This window comes from Telopea speciosissima, chromosome 4 (genome assembly GCF_018873765.1).
Source record: "Telopea speciosissima isolate NSW1024214 ecotype Mountain lineage chromosome 4, Tspe_v1, whole genome shotgun sequence".
NCBI lineage: Eukaryota > Viridiplantae > Streptophyta > Magnoliopsida > Proteales > Proteaceae > Telopea > Telopea speciosissima.
This window is the reverse complement of record NC_057919.1, coordinates 16126070-16146356: the sequence shown is the minus strand read 5'-3', so window position 1 is coordinate 16146356 and position 20287 is coordinate 16126070. Positions and strand designations below refer to the sequence as shown.

The following is a 20287-nucleotide window of genomic DNA, read 5'->3' as shown; positions in this document are numbered from 1 at the left end:
TGGGGTCAACATATACAAACACATAAACATACATATTGATATATCCATATGCATACAAATAGACACACATATACGTATATAGAGCCATTTAAAAACCTTAAGGACAGTATCTTTTGATACCCATTACATTAGATGCCAACAAACTCAACTCTCTATCTAACTAGAAGAGAACTGCTCTTCCTTTACGAATTAAGCATCGACTACTTTCAAACTCCACAAGTCAGATGCAAAAGGTTAATCGACTTTTAGGACTGTAGAGTAACAACATAGACCACAGTCACACACCCAATGTGGGACTAAAAACCCACACCCAATAATTGCTTAATAAGATATCCTTTTTTGTTTTGGTAAAGGCTTAATAAGTAATATCACCTCTCTAATAAGCATCGAGGCCCATCTAGGTTACCGACAAGGGCCTAAACCAAAAGTAGGATTGGAGGTAGTTATTTGATCAAAGAACTAACTAAGCCAACCCAGGTCAAGCACTTCCACTTGCTATGTTACGGTGCAGGACTTGAGGAGTTGGGAACGATCAGCCCTTGCGTGTGCGTGCGCCTTCTGTGACACTCTGAGAATTCTCTCTATCCCCTGACGAAGTGATGGAATTCGTACTGGAAGAAGGGAAAAGCCTCCACGAAGAATGCTCCACTCTCATTTTGGTATCTCTCATTCCTCAATATATGTGATTCATCTCATATTAACACACAGTCTCTCTCTCTCTCTCATGTGTATCTGCTCCCTTATTCGCTTTAACGAAGTATAGTGTTTTTCCTTTTAACTGTTTTCCATCTCGTACTTTAACATCAAGAACTTGGATTTTAATAAAAATCATGGTTAAGGTTTTGTTTTTGTTTTTGGGCTCAGCCTGCATTATCCATTGGAAACGTCGGGCAGCTTGCAGTTGATCTCTTAGTCTCTTCTATGAGAGCGGACAAAATCGGTTATTTGGACGACCCCCTTGTTCTTCCCTGCGTTGGCAACGACGCCTATGGACCTGATCCCCAAGGCCTTCTTGCTTTACCTCTTGAAGGTATTTTTTTTTCTAGTTATCCACCCCCCTTCTTTATGTCCTGGTAATATGATTGTAAGATAAACTTTAACATGCTCAGACTTGAGAAGGGATTTTGTAAACGTGATTAGAGAGGATAGAAAAAGGGCAAGGGCTTCCTGTATTTTTCTTTTTAATTTTGTTGGCGCAATTTTCCCCTTTGTTAATTGGCACCTTTAATGATGAGTAGTAGTTGCTTTTATCGATTAGAAAATTTTAATGAAAGAGGAAAATTAAGGACCATAATTCAGTCGGGTCACAAATTGAACACATGCAAAAACTCTACATGATTAGATAATCATAAACTTCCGTCTGTAACAAAAAGGGAAAAAAAAGTGGAGAAGAAATGGGCACTGTTACTTTGTTTATTGTAGTAGAAGGCAATGCAGTTGTTGCAGATGGTAAAGATTGTCATTTTAAGTTTCTTACCTGCAACTTTCGCACTAGAAACTTCTTATGCGGAAGTAGAACTTATGATGTATGCTAGCTCCCTGTGTATATTTGCCTTTCAATGGTAAGTTGTTGATAGCAAGTCATTGTTGTTCTATGGGAATAATTTCTTCTTAATTGAATGTGTGATGGGAGCCCATTGAATTTGAAATTCAAGAAACCTTTTCATATCACAGTTAGGATGGACTTTTTTTTTTGGATATAAATAAGATGGACTTACTTTCAAGTGATAATAGAGTGATTCAAGTTTTGAAACATACACCATTCTGTTGCTCTTGATATGACAAGCCTAGCATAACATTATACTTTCTGCTTGCAGCTTATGATTCTCCTTCTAATGCATTGACTCTTATACAGCAAAGATCCCCTGTTGTTAAGGTATTGCCTCAAACCCCAATGTTTTTCTCCCTTCTCTTTCACTAATGTTATCCAACTGTGCTGCATTAATTCCTACCCCACCGCTACCTCGAAAATAAAAATAAAAATAAAAAATAAATAAATGGAACATGTTGAAGGAACCCATAAAGAGATTTCAAGATTTTTCTTTCTGAATTATACTGAATTTTGTTAAAGCTAAAGGCCAGGAAAAAGAAGAATGTAAAGAAGACCGGAACTCCCCAAAATTTATTTTGGGTGGGGGGGGGGGGGGAGGGAGTGGGGGAAAGAGAAACCCACACTCACCTCTTGATTTGCTTTGCCTGCTCAATTGTTGTGAAGTTTGCCTATATAAATATCTGTTGTAATATGGGGTATAAGGGTAGAATTGTCATTAGGGTTTTATGCTGTGTTGCCCTAGGGGCTTTACTGTCTATGTACTCTCATTCTTATTATTATAAATAAAGGTGGGCTGTATCTCATAGACACAAGTCACAATTCCCAAAGTCTTCATGGTATCAGAGCAGGTTGAATCGACCTAGGGATTCCCGCCGCCGCCGTCGCTCTCGCTCCTCTTTCTCTTCTTTCCCTAGCACTGCCACCACCTACCACCGCTGTCGGCCCTCCATCTCACCACCGCCGCCACCTCCCTTGCTCCTCCCTCTCTCTCGGTTTCCCTTATAGCGTCACCAAGAGGCAGGGAGTCGCGACTCCCTTTCTCCGCCACCCTCGGTGGTGTTTTTCTCATCACCGAGGGCTTTTTTCCCTCCTTTTTTGTTTGTCTCCAGCCCTTCTCCATGCACCAATACGGTTGTGATCCCTGTTTTCTGAAGTTTTTTGGATCTGTTGATGATCTAATATTTTTTCCTTTCCAATCTAAATATCTTGTATTATTTCCCCCATCCTTGGGAGTTAGCTGTGGTAATTTGGCTTCTTGTAGATAGGACCTAGTTGTTACTAGATATTTGCTCATGGGACTGGTCTAAAATTTTTGGTATGGGCACCAATAATGGAGTGCCTAGTCTCAACAAGCTTCACTGGAATCGATCAGATTTCCTTGCTAAAATAATCACAGCAGCAGCACACCTGAATATACAGAAGGAAACACTTCAGAATGCACCAGAGCTAGCCTGAAATCTACATACCAATGGAGCTGAAAACTTCTTCTTCATTTAAATTTGTGTGCTGGGATGACTCAAAAACAGGCTCAAACTAAGCTTAAAACTCCTCCAGCCAATAGCTTGCTATGGAGGTAGTCTTAACTGACTAAAACTCTGCATAAAATAAAGGAAAGAAGCTTAAAACAAGGTTGTCCCTAATCCATCCAACTACTAACACTTAATTACAATTAAAATATAGGAATAGAACTCTAACTAGACCCCACTTAATTAATTAGTAAAACTCGTATTCCTTCCTTCTACCCATATTCTAGGCTCATTAAAGTGACCTATTACAAAGAAAACACGATGGACTAAAGGTCCAACACATAAATTGTTAGATTATATGGGCCAGAATACCGTGGGGGTATTTTGGACTTTTTCTCCTTTTTTATTATGTCTTGTATGTGTGGTTTAGTCCCACATTGCTTATGTAATTATTTTTCATACCTCATTATGAATATAAATAGATGTGTTTGGGATGATAATTAATCATCCAAGCATTCAGCCTAATTCTGATCTCTTAATATGATATCAGAGCAGTCAAGGGTCATGGTATCGAGTCCCCCTGGGAGCGGGTAGGTGTTAAAAAATTATTTATCCACCCGTGTCCCCCTTTGGATAGTCCGCCGTTGTAGAGCTCCTGTATGATATACATATTGTTTCCTCCCTTTCCTACAAGGTCTGCATAAAAAAGAGGAAAGAAGGAACTGAAATCGAGAATGGAAGAGAGGGGGGGGGGGGCTAATTCGAGATCTGCTCTGATACCATGTTAAGAGATCAGAATTAGGCTGAATGCTTGGATGATTAATTATCATCCCAAGCACATCTATTTATATTCATAATGAGGTATGGAAAATAATTACATAAGCAATGTGGGACTAAACCACACATACAAGACATAATAAAAAAGGAGAAAAAGTCCAGAATACCCCCACGGTATTCTGGCCCATATAATCTAACATATATAACCCAACCCAAGCTTATTTCCATTAAAATAAGCCCAATTCTTTGTTTTAACTTTTATCTGCATAAAAAAATGTCATGCTAATTATTATTTTATGGCACTTTGTGTTACTTCAAGTTGGTCTGATTAATAGGCTGGTGCCACTGGATAATCTGGAGGGAAAAGGATGCTTAGAACCATTCATTCTGTTCCAGAGGATCTCATGCTGTGCAACTCCAGCTTTTCACAATGACTTTTGGAACATTGAAGAGATATATAATATTATAAATTGGCAAAATTGTGAGAGCACTGCATATCAGGGTCAGCTTGCTGCCTTCTGAGTAATATCCAGTTCCCCATCTGGCCAATTTCCTTTGAATCCTTTTTCACTAGAGTGCAGATTTAAGGCAGATAATAAGTTTGCATCCAAAATACAGCCAAGTCCACGGTTTCCACTCAGTTGTGCATAATACCTACCATTCCTCAATATTAATTATTTCTCCTATGGGAATGAGTGCATTCTTTGAAAAAATGAAGTGTGACCACTAAAAGCCTCATAATAGAGGAGAAGGCATCATATGCTACAATATTCTATTAGTTTGTTTTGCACATGATGAATTTGTCAGCAAACTGTAAGTGTGATATCATCATTCCTGAGGACTAGACTGAAATCCTTATGGACCATGACCATGTTTGGTCTTTTTGAAGCATACGACTAACACTTTGCATGACAGCAGTAATGAGAAGGGGAAGGGAATCTCCTTTTTTTATTAGCTGTGTTACTCCAAAATGAACACAATGGAGATCCATTCATTGTATGCAAAAAGGAAAGACATGAATCCAATTCCTCCCACATAACTTCAAAATCTATCCCATGAAGGGAGTAATCAAGGAAAGTCCCGGTAACAAATTTGTATGCCTTCTCCATACCAATCTTGTTTAATCCCAAGTGCTCCTGATTGGAGCTGGGAATCAATCTATTCAATTAGGAAGGGAGCATGAATCTGTCCTTCCATGAAGATATGATTCTCAAGTACAGCCATAGGGATTATTGTCCTCCAATTTTCATAAGCTATTGAGCAATTTGTGTAAGCTACATTTATAGGGGAACTAGTTCTATGCACAGTCCTTTCATGGCTCTCTGTGGGTGGAGCCCACATCCAGGAGTTTTTAGTCATTAAAGATAAATTCTGGGACAGTAACCACCTTTTGTTTTTATTAAAAAAAAAAATCCAAGCCAAGGAATCTTTTCCCATTAAGTACTGAAATATTATCTTAATGGTTTATCAACAATCACAGGGAATGATGGTTGAATTTGCGAAGAATTTGGCCAATTTTGCAGCATCCACTGGGAAGAAGCATGTTATTGTGCTTTCTAGCTTAGACTCAGGAAAAAGGCAGAAACTTGATATGTTAAGGTATGTGAACGGAACATTTCATCAGTTAGTACTCAGTAGTTCTCTATTATTGCCCAAGTTTTGAACTTTCTATTTTGTCTTGGCATGACTACTGCCTTTGTCTCAGTGAAATGCAGATTTATTACCTTTCAACTGCCAACATGGATGGAACAGATAATGATTGTGAAAGGATAGGGTGGAAAAAGCTGCAAGAGTACAATCCGGTTCAAAGGAGCTGGAAGTATCTTGATGATCTGGCCAAAGGAAATTCTTTGCTAGAAGACAATTTATCCATCGAAGATGAACTAGGAGATGAAGATTATTTCCCCAGTTTGCCTTTTGCTGCAATATTCTCTTGTTGCAAGGTATTGTTTTGAAGTCCAACAATGTTAAAATATAATGTAATATTGTAATGTAATCGTTGAACTACAATAAATTAGGGTCAGCGTGTGATCTGATCCTTGCGGAAGATTCAGAGCTACTTATTGATGGGTTCCATCAAATTCTTATGGTCCTTGTGGGCAAGGAATATTATGTTCCTATGGAGGCTTGGAGATAGTAACTCTATAGCTGATTTGTTTGCAAGGGATGAGCTTTCAAGAGATTCATTGTATTTGTACCTTAGGAGGGATTGTATGATACAGATAAATCACAGATGTGGGCTTATTTTTGTGGAAATAAGATAAGCCTTGGGTTGGGTTATATATATGTTGGGCCTTTGGTCCAATGGATTTTCTTTGTAATAGGCCGCTTTAATGGGCCTAAATTATGGGTAGGAGGTAGGAATACAGGATTTACTTTATTAGGTTAGTTTGAGGTATTTTATTTCATTAAATAATTATTATTTACTTGGTTGTTAAGGGTATGATAGAGTCTTGCCTGAATAGAACTTCTATTCTTACTTTGGAATTTGGATAGAGTTTTAATCGTGTGAGACATCTATTCTAACTAGTTAAGGTAGAGTTTTAGTTATAAGGGACATCTATTCCTATTATGGATAGAGTTTCCTAGTTGAAGTACATTTTCCATTCCTATTGTAAGTACACTTTTAGTTTTTATATAAACAATGCAAGGCTTAAAGCCTCTCATGATTTTGCTATTGAATAAAATCGGCTTTTGCTGCCTCTATGTTCTATGGGATTCAGAATTCTCTGTTGTGGGATGCAACAACCCTTGGTGGGATACTAAGGATGGCTGATGCATGGAACAAGAACTCGGCGAGATCTCGCTAATAACTCGGTTTTTTGAAATGGTGAGACGAGATGGCTGGCGAAATGCATGGTTTACAAGATCTCGGCCAAGATCTCGGTCAAGAGAGAGATCTCGTTTCGACCGAGATCTCACCTAACCCCCATATAAATATGTACAGAACTCGACTCAATTGTCTAGATCGTCTCGGTGCCTACTGCCTCTGTTGTGCCAAATTGAGTCAAAACTTCATTTTGCTTCGCAATTTTTGATAGAAATCATCGCATAACTTCATCAAACGCATGGAAACGTTGATCTACATCAAGAATCTTATGATTTGAAGGAGATTTGAACATTCCAAGTCCAAGGTGAACCATTTTTCCCAAAATCTATTTTTTTCCAAAAAATGTGTTCAAATCTACGTACAAGAGACGCCCGCGTCGCAAACAATCACAAGCTCAGGATGAGGACATGAGTATCATGCTTGAAAGTTTCGAAGCATGAGTATAGACACTACTAGTGAGCGTTAATCGTGGCATGCATCGTAGCCTCAGTATGACTATGAGTATGGCCATGAGAGCACTGGTTCCGAATACAGTGGCTATGGTTAGTTTGGCCAGCCGTAGTCAATGCACTCTGCACATGAGTTCAACAGTCGGAGCACTTGGTCAAGTTTTGTGGACGACATTCATAGTCCCAACCCAGCCATACATACCGATTGTAGTTCAATAACTTAGTGACAGTAGTAGTGGATCGATCCCATCGCAATTGCCTCTTCCATACCCTAGGATAGGGCACCTTCAGTTAGTTGATGGCAACACATATATGATTTGTATAGAAGACTATGTGTGATTCTTTAGCAGCACTATGATATGGGAATCGTATGTGGCACATTCAGTGGAATACTTGATTCGGCAATATGACTTGGGATGATAGACGTATATGTTAAGATTGATGTATTTTACACTTTTGCATTTCTAATATTTATTTAAGTTGTTTTATCTAATTGTATGCTTTGATTGCTTTCTATTACTAAATTACGTGTAGAATAGGGCCTAATAGTACATCCTAGCCTACCAAACTAGGGTCCAAAGTCAAACTCCTACTTGGACTTTGATTTGGGACATTCTGATAGTGTCATTGTGTTAAATGGCCCAAAATAGGCTGTATACCAAGTTTCATGACCAAACTTGGTAAAAAACCAACCAAAACCAGCTACTGAGTTAAAAAAAAAATACAATGCACCAACTTGCAGAGATCTCAGCCCAACTCGGTTTTTTGACTGGGCAAAACCAGTACTGAAACTCAGTTTTTGAACCATGAGCTGATGGAATGTCAGCCTTGTTCCAGGTGGGATGCTTGGTCCATATCTTTCTTCTACTTCTCCTTTCTTTCAAATCTTCTTCACTGTTTACTCCATCAATCAGCTCAGTAATTCTTTGATTCTGTCCAGTTATACCTTATATTTTGCTGCTGGAAATCCAAATTTCTTACTTAATACTGCTAAGAATTCAATTCTGATTTCATATACACAATTGGACCCTATTCTGATTTCTGAACCTACCTACAGATCTACCCCCCCCCCCCCCCAAAAAAAAAAAAAAAAAAACACTACAGATTTAAAATCTGATCATAGTTGTCAAGGCGCCGCTAGGCGTCCAGGCAGATTTTTTGGGGGCCTAGACGACTGCCGCCTTAGTGGTGTTGAACGCCTTAGACCCTTAGACCCTTATTTATGCCAGTAAATGTTTTTATATTTGTTATTGTTGGCAGAATCGTGGGTTAGAAAGACAGAATGAGAGAATGGAATAGCTTGTTTTCATTGATAGGTAAGCCCCTCTATTTATAATAGAGGGGAAAGTTACAAAGGGACTGAAATAGGCGATGTGGGACTAAAGCCCACATAGCCGACTTAAACTTAATAACTTAAGAATAAAACTATCCCAAAAGGACCAGAATATCCCCACGGTATTCTGGATTACATATTCCAACACTCCCCCTCAAGCTGGATTATACAAATAAGTAAAGAAAGAATACCCAGCTTGAACTAAAACTCCCCCTCAAGTTGGCGCATACAAGAAACTAATGCCCAACTTGAACAAAATGGGAAAAAACTAAGTTGCAGTAGAATCCAGCTTGACATATGAATGTAGCTCCCAAATAAACCTTCAAGAACTTGAAAAAATAGATCTTCAAAACTTGGGCAAACTTGATCAGCAATCCGGGACTGGAATGTCTTCCAAAAAAGGCCGCTTTCACCAATCTTCTATTGCTGTCCAGTGATGACTCTTTGAATGATAATCTTGATAAGTAACTAGGGTAACAAGCAGATGAATCAAGCAGCAGAAAAGATCAAGCAGCGGAAAAAATCAACCCAACTGTAGAACCTCATATAGGCAGGCAATAACCAAACATCTTCAATACTTTAATATCAATCTCCCCCTTACGGCAAACTCAACCCAATAATGAAGGATACCCAATAGCAATGGTGGAAACACTGATCTTCTATGTTTTGCACCAAGTGTTCTTGTAAGTTCTGCTTTCTGCAATGGCTGCAGGTATACTGTACATAATCCCCCCCTCACGTGTAGTAGTACACGTGGACAGAAAATGGAGATGATGTAAGAAACAGTGCAAAAGTATAATATTCCAGAATTTTCCAAAAGGTGCTAAGGGTAATGGAAAGAGAAGAAATGGCAATTTACAGAATACCATAAACTTCCAAGGTGGTTATGGGTATATGCCAAAGGTATGATATGGGAGGTGATGAAGTGAAAAGAAGCAGTGGGATAATGGATTATGGAGAAAAACAATGCAACATAGAAATTGTCTACCATCTTCAAACGATCAAACAAACACTTTTGATGGAAACTCCTGCAGGGGAGAAACACCTAACTCCAATAATCAAATCTGATTAGTATACAGATCTGATTTGGAGTAAGGAAAGGCTCCAATCTTCAAGGCTTGATCAATCTTCAAACAAGGAAGAACAAGTGTGCAAAACTCCAATTTATAAACTCTCACATGCTAAATAGAACTGTCAAAGATATCTAGACAGAATTGATGTAATAAGCTTCAACAAAAACTTGGATCAGATCTGACTTAGGAATGAATGCTTGGATCAAGCTCCAAAAGTAAGCTGGATATGAACCAATAGAAGAGCTTCACACAACCGAATAGGTTCGTAGTTACAACCAATAACCTTGGAACACACTGTTGTAATCCCAAATAAGCTGATCTCCAAGGTAGTAGATTCGAGTCTTCGACAATGAAAGAAATTCGATCTCCAATAGAAGGATACTCAGTCTCAATAATAGGGCTGCAGTAGTCCACATAAAGGTAGCAATATCATGTCAACCAGTCATGCTTACAGAAGCCAATCAATAGAACTAGCAAATATAAGATAATAACTCAGCAGATCCAATAGGTAGTTGAAGCAGCCAGCCACATAGGAATCAATAAAATAGGGTGATAATTGGAAAAATCGAGCCATAAGATGAACCTGATTTTTTTCAATAATAAATCCATGATTGATGCTGAAACTTGGGTCAAATACTCCTCTGATGGTGATAAAAATCCCCTAAAAAAATCAGCAAGATAGGACATCCCTTCCTTCCCCTAAGATCGATTAAAGTCAGGGTTTTTTAAGTTGAGATTGATTGTAGGGAAGGGGGCTTCAAAAAAAAATTTGATGATGACTTGTTAAAGATTGATGATGTATTTGAATAGATGCTGTCCTCTGCAGCTTGAATGGATCTCCAATACAAATAACCAATCTCTATTTGTATTTGAGACTTGATCTTCAAAAGGGAGAAACACCAAAAATTGCAGAAAAAATAGGGCAGCAGCTATCTTGTGTAATAGAACTTCTTCAAGCCTTGAATAGTTGAAGTAGAATGTCCTTCTTGATGGTAGAAAACTTCCAAAAAACTCCAGCAGCAGTAAGCAACCCTAACCCTAAAATCGATGTGTCGGGATTTTGTAAAACCCTGAAAAGGAGGATCGATTGGGGTTAGGGGTCTTCAAACACTTGGAAAGAGGCTAATACTGAGGTCGAGTGGTCCTTGTAGTTGAAGTAATCAGCCCTCCAAAAATTAGCAAAAACTGAAACCTGAAAGTTAGGGTTTTTAGTAGGTAATCAAATTAGCAGGTTAAGGAAGTTTTGCTGTAGAAACAAATCCAGCCATCAGAAAGGGTCCAAACTTAGGTCGAGTAGGGCTTGTAGTAGTAGGGAATCACCCCCAAAAATTTAGTTGCATCGGAAAAAGGAAACCCTAAAATCGATTGGAGTCAGGGTTTTTCAAAACCTTGACAAGTTGAGATCGATTAGGGTAGGGGCTGGAATGGTTAATGAGAGATGGAGAAAAAGAAAAAAGGGAAGTAGGACATTGGAATAGGGTAGTAAGGTGCTGGAAAAGATAGCAAAGGGAGCTCCAATGGTGGAAGGTCAGCCTTCTATGATGATAAGGTTCTGATCTCCAAAGAATTCTGGGAAACTCCAAATTGCAGAGATGGTTCCAGCAGTTTTTAATAGAAAAAAAAATAGATATAATGGAGGAGGGCAGTAACTAAATCATTGGATATTGTATTTACCTCATTAGTGCTGCCCCCTTACAAGGATGAGAAGAAAAAAAATAGAAGAAGGAGAAGCCGAGAAAGAGAGAAGAAGGGAGAGATCGATTGAAGAGATGGAGTAGGGTTTTTTCTCTTTTTCTAACCTAGATCAGACTTGCTCTGATACCATGTTGGCAGAATCGTGGGTTAGAAAGACAGAATGAGAGAATTGAATAACTTGTTTTCATTGATAGGTAAGCCCCTCTATTTATTATAGAGGGGAAAGTTACAAAGGGACTGAAATAGGCGATGTGGGACTAAAGCCCACATAGCCGACTTAAACTTAATAACTTAAGAATAAAACTATCCCAAAAGGACCAGAATATCCCCACGGTATTCTGGATTACATATTCCAACACTCCCCCTCAAGCTGGATTATACAAATAAGTAAAGAAATAATACACAACTTGAACTAAAGAAAAAAGAACTCCTAATAATGCTAACAGTTATTTCATTTACTTCAGATAGTATTCATAAATAAGAAAATACCCCCTATTTGAATCTAATAAAAATAGTCAAAAAATCAAATTCCAAAAGGATAAAAAGTCAACCTCCCAGTTCAAGAATAAAAACTGGATTTTTGGTGGTAGGTGAAATTTTCAACTTTCTAATGCTGGAGTTCGGATTTTGGCTGTAGGTGAAATTTTCTCCATAAATCTTAATATGGTAAAACATTGCTAAAAAGCAAAAATGCGGTAAAATATTCATTTGTTTTGATATATAAAAAATATTTTCATTTAGTGCAATTTTGACAACATTCGCGTACATCAAATAAAGTTTGACCAGAACATAACTCCTTCAATATAAATCAGATTTAAGCAATCTTGGATTTGTTGGAAAGCTGGTTTTGTGTTCTACCTAATACAAAAAGTCTCATGTAAAAATAAATCATTTTACCAGTCAAACTTCTCAAAGAACAAAAACATTTCTCTAAATCGAGAGCAAATTTTGTTTTTGGGTGAATAAATATTCATTACCAAAAGAGAAACCCCCAGGGGGAAATAAAGAAAGAATACAAAGGAAAGCACCTCTTACGAGGAAGGGGGGGGGGAAGGGGGAGAGGGGAGGCCCCAGGAAACAACAATGTGCCTACTCCTTGGAGAGGAGGTACAATAAGGGGGAAACTTAGAAACTTTGCTTAAAACTTCAAAGGAGATGGAATCCCAAATGTGACTGAATGATCTAGAGTTGGAGGTCCATTTCCTAAGATTGCGCTCCATCCAAATGTGAGAGACTGCAGCGTTGAAGGCAAGTTTTCCAATAGCATCACAAATAGAATTTCCAGCAAAGGACGAGGCAACCCAGTGCCACTCACGAAGAAAGGGGAGAATTCTTCTACTTTTGGGCCTGCATTTGGCGAGGATATAGACCAAATAGAGGAAGAGAAGTGGCATTCAAAGAATAGGTGATTGATTTCTTCATGAGCATTGCAGCAAAGGCAGCAAGAGGCCGGAACTAAGATCTGTCAGTGGAGGAGAAAAGATTGTGTTGGAAGGCAGTTAGATAGGGCTCTCCAAGAGCAAAAACTGTGGCGGGGAATACGACCTTTGAACCAAACAAGCCTGTACCAAGGGACCTGTTGGCCTCTAGTTCTAATGAACTCCCAAGCCGAATTGGAGGAGAAGAGACCTGAATTAGAGGCCGTCCAGAGGGTAGACTCTCCCGATCTAGAGGATCTGATATGGAAACAGGGGAGAGCATTCCAAATATCTTCTACTAGGTTGGAGGGAGCTGGGATCCAACCGTCTTGATCCATAATATCCGCAACAAGAGAGTGTCTATGAAAGCCCATCCTGTGGATTTCTCTAGAGCTGACAAAAGGAAGAACTCCCCAAGGATGCCAATAATCAAGCAAGAGTCTTGTAGAGGTTCCATCAACGATCATAGAGAAGATACTTCCATAGGCAGAATGCCTAAGGGAGAGGATCTTTCTCCAAACCCAAGAGGCGTCTGGAGAAGAATCACAGTCCAAATCGAGTCATTTCGCAGGATTCCCAAATATAACCAATCCACCCAAATACTATCCTTCTTTGCAGCAATCTTCCAGATCTGCTTGATTATACCTGCCGAGTTGACCTCCTTGATTCTTCTCAAGCCAAGACCTCCCTCCTTAAGGGGAAGGCAAACTGAGGCCCAGCTGACAGGGCGAAGGAAACAAGAAGAATCTGATCCTTTCCAAAGAAAAGAACACATGAGAGATTCCAGCTCTTTGATAGTAGAGTTAGGAAACCCAAAAACACCAGACCAATAGATGTAAGCCGATTGAAGGACAGATCTAATCAGCTCAAGGTGCGCAACATAAGAGAGAAGTTTGCCTTTCCAAAGTTGAAGACGCTTGCGGATAATATCAAGGATAGGAGTGCAATGATGCGCAGTTAGCTTTGCTGGAATAAGAGGCAGCCCCGAATATTTCACCGGAAGACAACCAAGGGGGAAGGCAGTCCTAGCTTGGAAAGAGCTCTTATCAGCCTCAGAGAGACCAGCCAGGAACAAGAGGGGTTTATTTGGATTGATTTTGAGGCCAGATAAGCTTTCAAAATGATTCAAACAGTCCATAGTGGTCTCAATGGATAGGAGATTGGCTTTGGTGAAGATCATTAGATCGTCAGCAAAGGCAAGGTGAGTAAGCTTGAGCTTCTTGCATTTGGGGAGAGGAGAAATTAACTGCTAATCAGTCTTGCATTGAATGTCTCTCGAAAACAATTCCAAGGCAATAGTGAGACTAGGTATACCAGTATAGACCAAATGTGAGACTAGGTATACCAGGACAATGACCAATCCCAAGAACAGTATAAACCAAATGTATGTTTTGATTGTTTTAAACTTCCAATAGCTTGCTTCTTCAGTTATGATGTCTTCTAGTTCTATGTTGATTTTTGATGCCCTGATGTGGCTTAATGTTGATTTTTGATGATATAAAGTATATATTGTAGCATACTAAATAATGTTAGAAAAGAGGGGAAATAAAAAATAACACTTGGGCGCCTTGGTCGCCTAGGCGGGAACCTTGTTGCCTAAGCACTTAGGCAACCCCTCCACCGCCTTGGGTCGCCTTGCCGCGAATCTGAATCTGACTTCAGAACATTAGAGTCCTATCAGTAATAGAATTTCTGATTTTTCAGGTTTGTTTACCTAACATCTGGTTGCTGTTATTGAATTCTGTTTTACTTCATAACTCAGATTGTCCTTCTAATATTAATTCTGAATTTTCCTACTGTTATGGCTTAATCTGGCTATGTTTACTTGTTGTTCTGTAGTTGCCCCAGTCACTGGTATCAATTCTTAGTTCTGAAAAGTCCTATCTCAAATAAGATTCTTTTGTAACTTTGAATCAGACCATTGGATTAACTTCAGGTTTTGATATTCTATTCTTTAATCTGAATAGAGTATTTGACTAGCTTTTGGATCATATCTGAATCTTTGATTTTATGTTATTAAATTTCGGGCAAGAGATCACTGTCTGGTCGTTTAGTGCCTGCACCAGCACGGGGGTCGATAAGAGTGCGTGCAGGAACATTTTACTGAATGAGCTTTTTTAACTCACTGGGGACTGAGCAGTAATTTCGCGTGGTCCTGTGTCTGGGGCGCAGGAACCATGTAACCAGTTGGCGTCCTTTTTCCCTTAAATTTCTCTTTAAATCCGGTTTCTAAACCTGTCACGGTGATTATAGTTTTCAACTGAGTTTCTGAACCTAATCCCTTGGGCTTCTAGAAAACCATCATTGTAGTTATGTGATAATCTGTATTCTTTTTATGTTCTACTATTTTTTTCGTTGGAGGCAAGTCTTTTTCAGATGAAGATTCCTCTTTGGCTGCCCTGTTCTTTTTCTTTTTAATGATATATACCTGATCCTAGAGGGTGGGCCTCGACACAATGGTAAGGTTGCTCCATTGCAACCTAGTGGTCACGGGTTCGAGTCAGGAAACAGCCTCTATGCGAAGCGGGGGGTAAGGCGGCATACATCATGACCCTCCCCAAACCCTGCAGTGGCGGGAGCTTCGTGCACTGGGTACACCCTTTTTTATGCTTGATCCTGGTCAATCCTGATTGAAAAGGTCAGAAAACCTAAGTCTCTCTCTCTCTATGCGAAAAAAAAAAAAAAGGAGGGGTCAGAAACCATGAAGTGAAGTTTTCAAATTATTTTGGTATTGGAACTTTTGGATTAGATGTGACAATGTCCCCAAAATGAAGAGGTAAACCTGGATATTATAATATGGCTTATATATCGTTGCTCTCTATTTGTTCATGACAAATATTTATGAAGTTCTAGTCTTCTAGAATGGATTATGTACATCTTAGTCAAATTGGGTGCTTTTCATGTTTTATTACCTCTTTCCAGAGTTTTTGTAGTCGAAATTTCTTTTTGTTGCACATTGTTCAATCTTTCAAATTAAACTTTCTCTTCCAGCTATGAGAGCTCTCAACCTTATGTATAGAGTCCCCTTGCAAGAAGTTTTTCGACATGCTCTATTTCTTTGAAGCAAAGAGAGTCTGCCTCATGCAATCTTCTTTTGTTATGGTATCAGGCAAAAGGTTTGAAGGTCACTTGCATATTAAGCTATTGTTCAGAAGGAGATAACACTCCTGATTCTTTCCAGTTGGCAGAGGCAGCATGCAAACTTCTGGGGCTAGGCACTGACAATTTCAGAGGTGAGTTTGCTCAGTTTTAAGCTTCTGCATGTTGTATATTCTAATGTAGTACTGAATTTGAAAGACTTAAAACTGTTGCCAAAAAAAAGATCTTAAATCAAAGAATAATTGAGATTATAGGGACAATCTAGCAGATATAGGAGAAGGGTAATAAGTTTAGAAATTATCAGCAGATCAGAATATGCTGAAATTCAAATCGAGTTCATGAATTAGGTTCAAGAACATTAGGTCAAAAGTTGAAAAGATTCTAACGGTTGGATTGCTTAATCTCAAAAAACTTGTAGCATGTAATCTTCTAGAAACAAGGATTCTAGTTGCAGGAATTTCCAGATTAACTTACTTGTTAATGTCACAAGAATACAGAAGAATAATGATGCAATCTGAAAATCCAGATTAAGGATCTCAGATGCAAGTAGGCCCAATAATCAAATCTGAGAAAGGAAGCAACTGCAAGGGAAGAAATAAGATTGATGGAAAGGGAAGGAAGAGAGATGAGATCGATATTCTTGGGAGAAAGAAGAAAGAAGAAGATAACAGAAGAGAAGAGAAGAAATCAGATTTGGGACACCAATCCCGTATACACTGCTCAACAGAACCAAAACTCTTTAAAAAAAATCATATTCTTTACTCAAATCATCTCTCTGTGATGGGGGATGTATTACATATATATATAGACCTTCTAAAATTCCTAATTTGACTCATAAAAGGACTCCTAATCACTCTAATACACTCAATAAGTAAATAACCTCAAAACAGAATTCCATCTAGCTATTAAGTATCCTAATCACACTCAAACACTCAATTTAACTACTAATCCCGTGTACTAAGACTATCTCCACTTTATAGACTTATAAATTAGGCCCATTACATCAATAAACCCAAAAATAAGAAGCCTAATAAGATCTATAGAACCCAACCATGGGCCAAAATAAAGTTTTATGAGGCCCAATTGGACAATCTTAACTGCATCAAATAATCAACACAACCAGTAGAACATCAGCAGCACAAGAACCCGAACAATTGAATGATCCACCCAGGCATCTCACCACAAGGTGTCAATTGGATCAAACACCAATCCCTTTCCTTAATCACGGCATCACGCACTAGGGGTTTCTTGATCTATTACAAGAGATCTTCAATGGAGAAGAAGAGCAGCAAAAGCTATTCAGTAATCAATAGAAGACTCAAAATTAGAATCCCTACACTAAAAGGGAAAGGCTTTTAACCCAGACCTTAACTGATAAGGTAGCCTAAACTGACTAAGAAACTGACTCAAAACAGGCTGGACTTATAGAATCCTACTCCAGCCTAACTAACACACTTAATAACAATTAAAATAAAGAAATAACGACACTTAACTAAGTAATCCCGTATGCCTAGCCTCTACCCACATTATAGGCCCACCCATTACAATGAAAACCCATGGGACTAAAGGCCCAAAACTTATTTTCACTAAAATAAGCCCAATTATATGATTTATTTGCATCATATTCTCGTTGGGGATTGTTCTTCTTGAAGAACAGGAGTGGGTAAGAACTGAGAGAATAGTCATGGTTTAACTGCTTGATAACTAGATCCTTGGGCTGTTAAACTCCTAACTAAACTTTCTCAGTTATTAGTGTCCATTTGTATTCTTGTTTTTTTTTTCAAATTCATGCGCAAAAATATGCACGAAGGTACTGCAATCAGCTTTATGTATCTGGGTTTCTTTGTCGTTCTACATGCACATCTTAAGCTTAGGTGATATACCTTCACTTCACCACATCCTACATGCACCTTAGGGCATAGTATGGGTTGGATCTGTACAGTTTCAAGAGCTGAGTGCCAATCTGGACCATATCTGACCCATTATGCTGACCAACCCTAAAAATGGATTGACAGTCGGGTCTGGGTATTCATGTTAGTATGTTACAGTCTAATCATGTTTATGTGTAAGATATATATATATATAATAATTACAGTCCTGCCAGGCCCGAATCCAGATCTAAATGAGATCTCACATGCTGATCTTGAATCTGGTTTAAACTAGATGGTCTTAAGATCCAGTCCTGGCTAAATTAGATGTGGATAGAAGCAGATCTTAGATGTGACGTTCTCCATCTTATGTCCCAATGCACATTGCTTTGAGTAAATAGATGGGCAAAGTCTTCTCTTCTATGCTGAATAAGATGAGAATCAGTTTAAGAGGATCTTTTTAACTGTTTGATGCATCACCTTTCTCTCTGAGGATTATCTATAAATATTGAAAATTTTAATGTTCTCCATCTGGTCTCTTTTTGGGGAATGTTTAACCCAAAAGGCATCTACTACTTCTGAGTGTGCAATAATAAATTGGTGCACATACAAATAAGAGTGAAAAAGAACGACCATGAATAGTATTAGGGTCCCCAAACCCACAAATCCTATATTTTTTGGGGGTGGTATTAAATATCTGGTATAGCATAACACAAACAGTATGTGCTATAAGTCTACAACAATGAATGAATACTAGTAAAAGAACATCTGGTATGTATGAACTTTTCTTTGATTAATTTAAGAAGCATTTTGGATGGTTATATAATTATATAGTGCAACAAACTGAAAAGAATGGAATAGTATTTCTATATGTTTTCATTTTACGCAATTACCTTGTGAGACCTCACCTGGTCCCTTCGACTGTGTGGTTGCCTTTCCTTGACAGAGGACCAAATATTTTTCTTTTCCATTTTTTGTCTCGAGTAATAATTTACAATGGACTGCCTGGTTCTTATTGCCTTGTTTAGGGAATGAAGGCGGTGGATGGGTCATTCCATTATCATGGAAGACTGTGTACGGGCCACCTCCAGATGTGTCACTCTTCTAGGCCAGAATGACTTGATCAGAACAGGTAGTATTCCCATAGAGTACACCTTGAATAATTATTTCAAATTGGATGAATTTTATTTTCTTAAAAGCTCAACAAGATTAGGATTGGGAAAAGAGAAAAAGAAACATATGGAAGATGATGAGAGATGACAGAGAATTACAGGATGCATACGATATAGTGCATTTAGTACACCAGAATATCGCCCAAAAATGATGTCATTCAGAAATGAGAATATTTTGTAAAAGAGGGTGCACAAACATTAGATTTCAACTTTAGGTATGTTTAACATCCTTTTGTAGCCAGGGGTTTTACCCTGTATTTAGTTGTGATTTTCAAGTTGTATTAATATCAGGTTGTTGATATGGGACAAGATCACCTTTGTACTAAAAAAGGTCAATATTTTCTTTTATACATGAACGTTATTTGTCTTTATGATTTATCCGTGAATGTTAGTTTCTTGACTGAATGTTTTGTTGCTTGTCTGAATACTGCTATTACCTACATTCAGGGCCAAGGTGTTCATAGTGAAAAATAAATAATTAAATAAGGCTGAGGTCTTTGATTCATGATGGTTTCCTGTTGTTTCCTCCATTCTATATCTTTTGTGTCTGTTCTTTAAATCAGTCATATAAATTGTGGATCCTTTACTGTTTTAGAAACTGATATTGAACAAGCAGACCAATCTCAAAGCTTGCTCAATAGTGGCCAATCCATGGGCAATCCTCCCTTGTTTTAGGTAGAGTCAAATATCTATGTCAAGGTAAACCACCCCCCCCCCCCCCAAAAAAAAAAAAAAACAGAAAGAACTAAACAGGTAAAGTTTGGAACTTAGTTAAATCTCCCTCACATTATGTAACGAGTAACAGATTTTTGTTAGGTCTAGTGCCAAGACCGGGGGGGGGGGGGGTTTGTTCTGGGTTGCTGCTGATATCGACTAGGGATATTTCTTAATCCACTTGCTCCATGTGTTTTCCTGTTTACTTGATCTGTTGATTTGATAAACCTGGCCACTGGATCCAGCAGTCGTTTATTTGTTCATTAAGCACTTCATTTGCTCACTCTCTTATGAGGAATGCAAATATACTGTTCAAGATCCATCCCTACTTGAAGATTCACTCTCTGGGGAAGAAAAAGGAGGGGTTGGGGGGGGGGGGGGAGGGCAAGGTTTTAAGAATCGGGATCAGATTGGTGGAGGCTGATTCTGATTCCCACTGTTGCAGAGTGGAAGTAAGTGGATCAGGTAATGTGGGCTGATCCAGCTGATTACATTAAAAAAACCATGTCAACATGGTGGGTAGGTGGTGCAGCAGCATGATAGACACGTGTCACTATAATGTGATTAAAAAAAAAGAAAGGGCGATCGGAGCCAGCTGGAGAAGGAGGAGGGAGGGAGGGAGAAGAGGCAGATGGACGGGCGGCGGAGAGGGAGGGAAAGCAGGGACGGGTGGGGTGTTGCAACGGGAGCTGGAGGAGGGAAACACAGAGGGGTGGGGAGGAGAGGAAGAGGGAAAGAGAGGGGATGGGAAAGAGAACCAGGGGGTGGGGGAGTTGGTGAAGACTGGAGGAAAGAGATTCGATCTAATGACTAATAATGCACTTGGTGGAGGTACAGAGAG

At 38.8% G+C, this 20287-nt stretch overlaps 1 protein-coding gene across 1 annotated transcript; it reads left to right on the top strand.

Annotated features, from left to right (window-relative positions):
- Window positions 1-553: 553 nt before the first annotated feature.
- Window positions 554-19237, top strand: LOC122658880 (proteasome assembly chaperone 2). Its single transcript, XM_043854029.1, has 7 exons — window positions 554-659; window positions 865-1030; window positions 1818-1876; window positions 5276-5394; window positions 5501-5738; window positions 15703-15826; window positions 18589-19237. Exons 1-7 carry the CDS (start codon window positions 600-602, stop codon window positions 18666-18668), a joined length of 846 nt encoding a protein of 281 aa, XP_043709964.1. The 5' UTR covers window positions 554-599; the 3' UTR covers window positions 18669-19237.
- Window positions 19238-20287: the final 1050 nt, after the last annotated feature.

What these genes read in the sequence shown, in the direction of transcription:
- LOC122658880 (XM_043854029.1), top strand. Translation starts at nt 600, where the DNA reads ATGGAATTCGTACTGGAAGAAGGGAAAAGCCTCCACGAAGAATGCTCC. An exon ending in AATGCTCCACTCTCATTTTG is followed by an intron (nt 660 to 864) that starts GTATCTCTCATT and finishes TTTTGGGCTCAG; the next exon opens with CCTGCATTATCCATTGGAAA. An exon ending in CAATATTCTCTTGTTGCAAG is followed by an intron (nt 5,739 to 15,702) that starts GTATTGTTTTGA and finishes TTATGGTATCAG; the next exon opens with GCAAAAGGTTTGAAGGTCAC.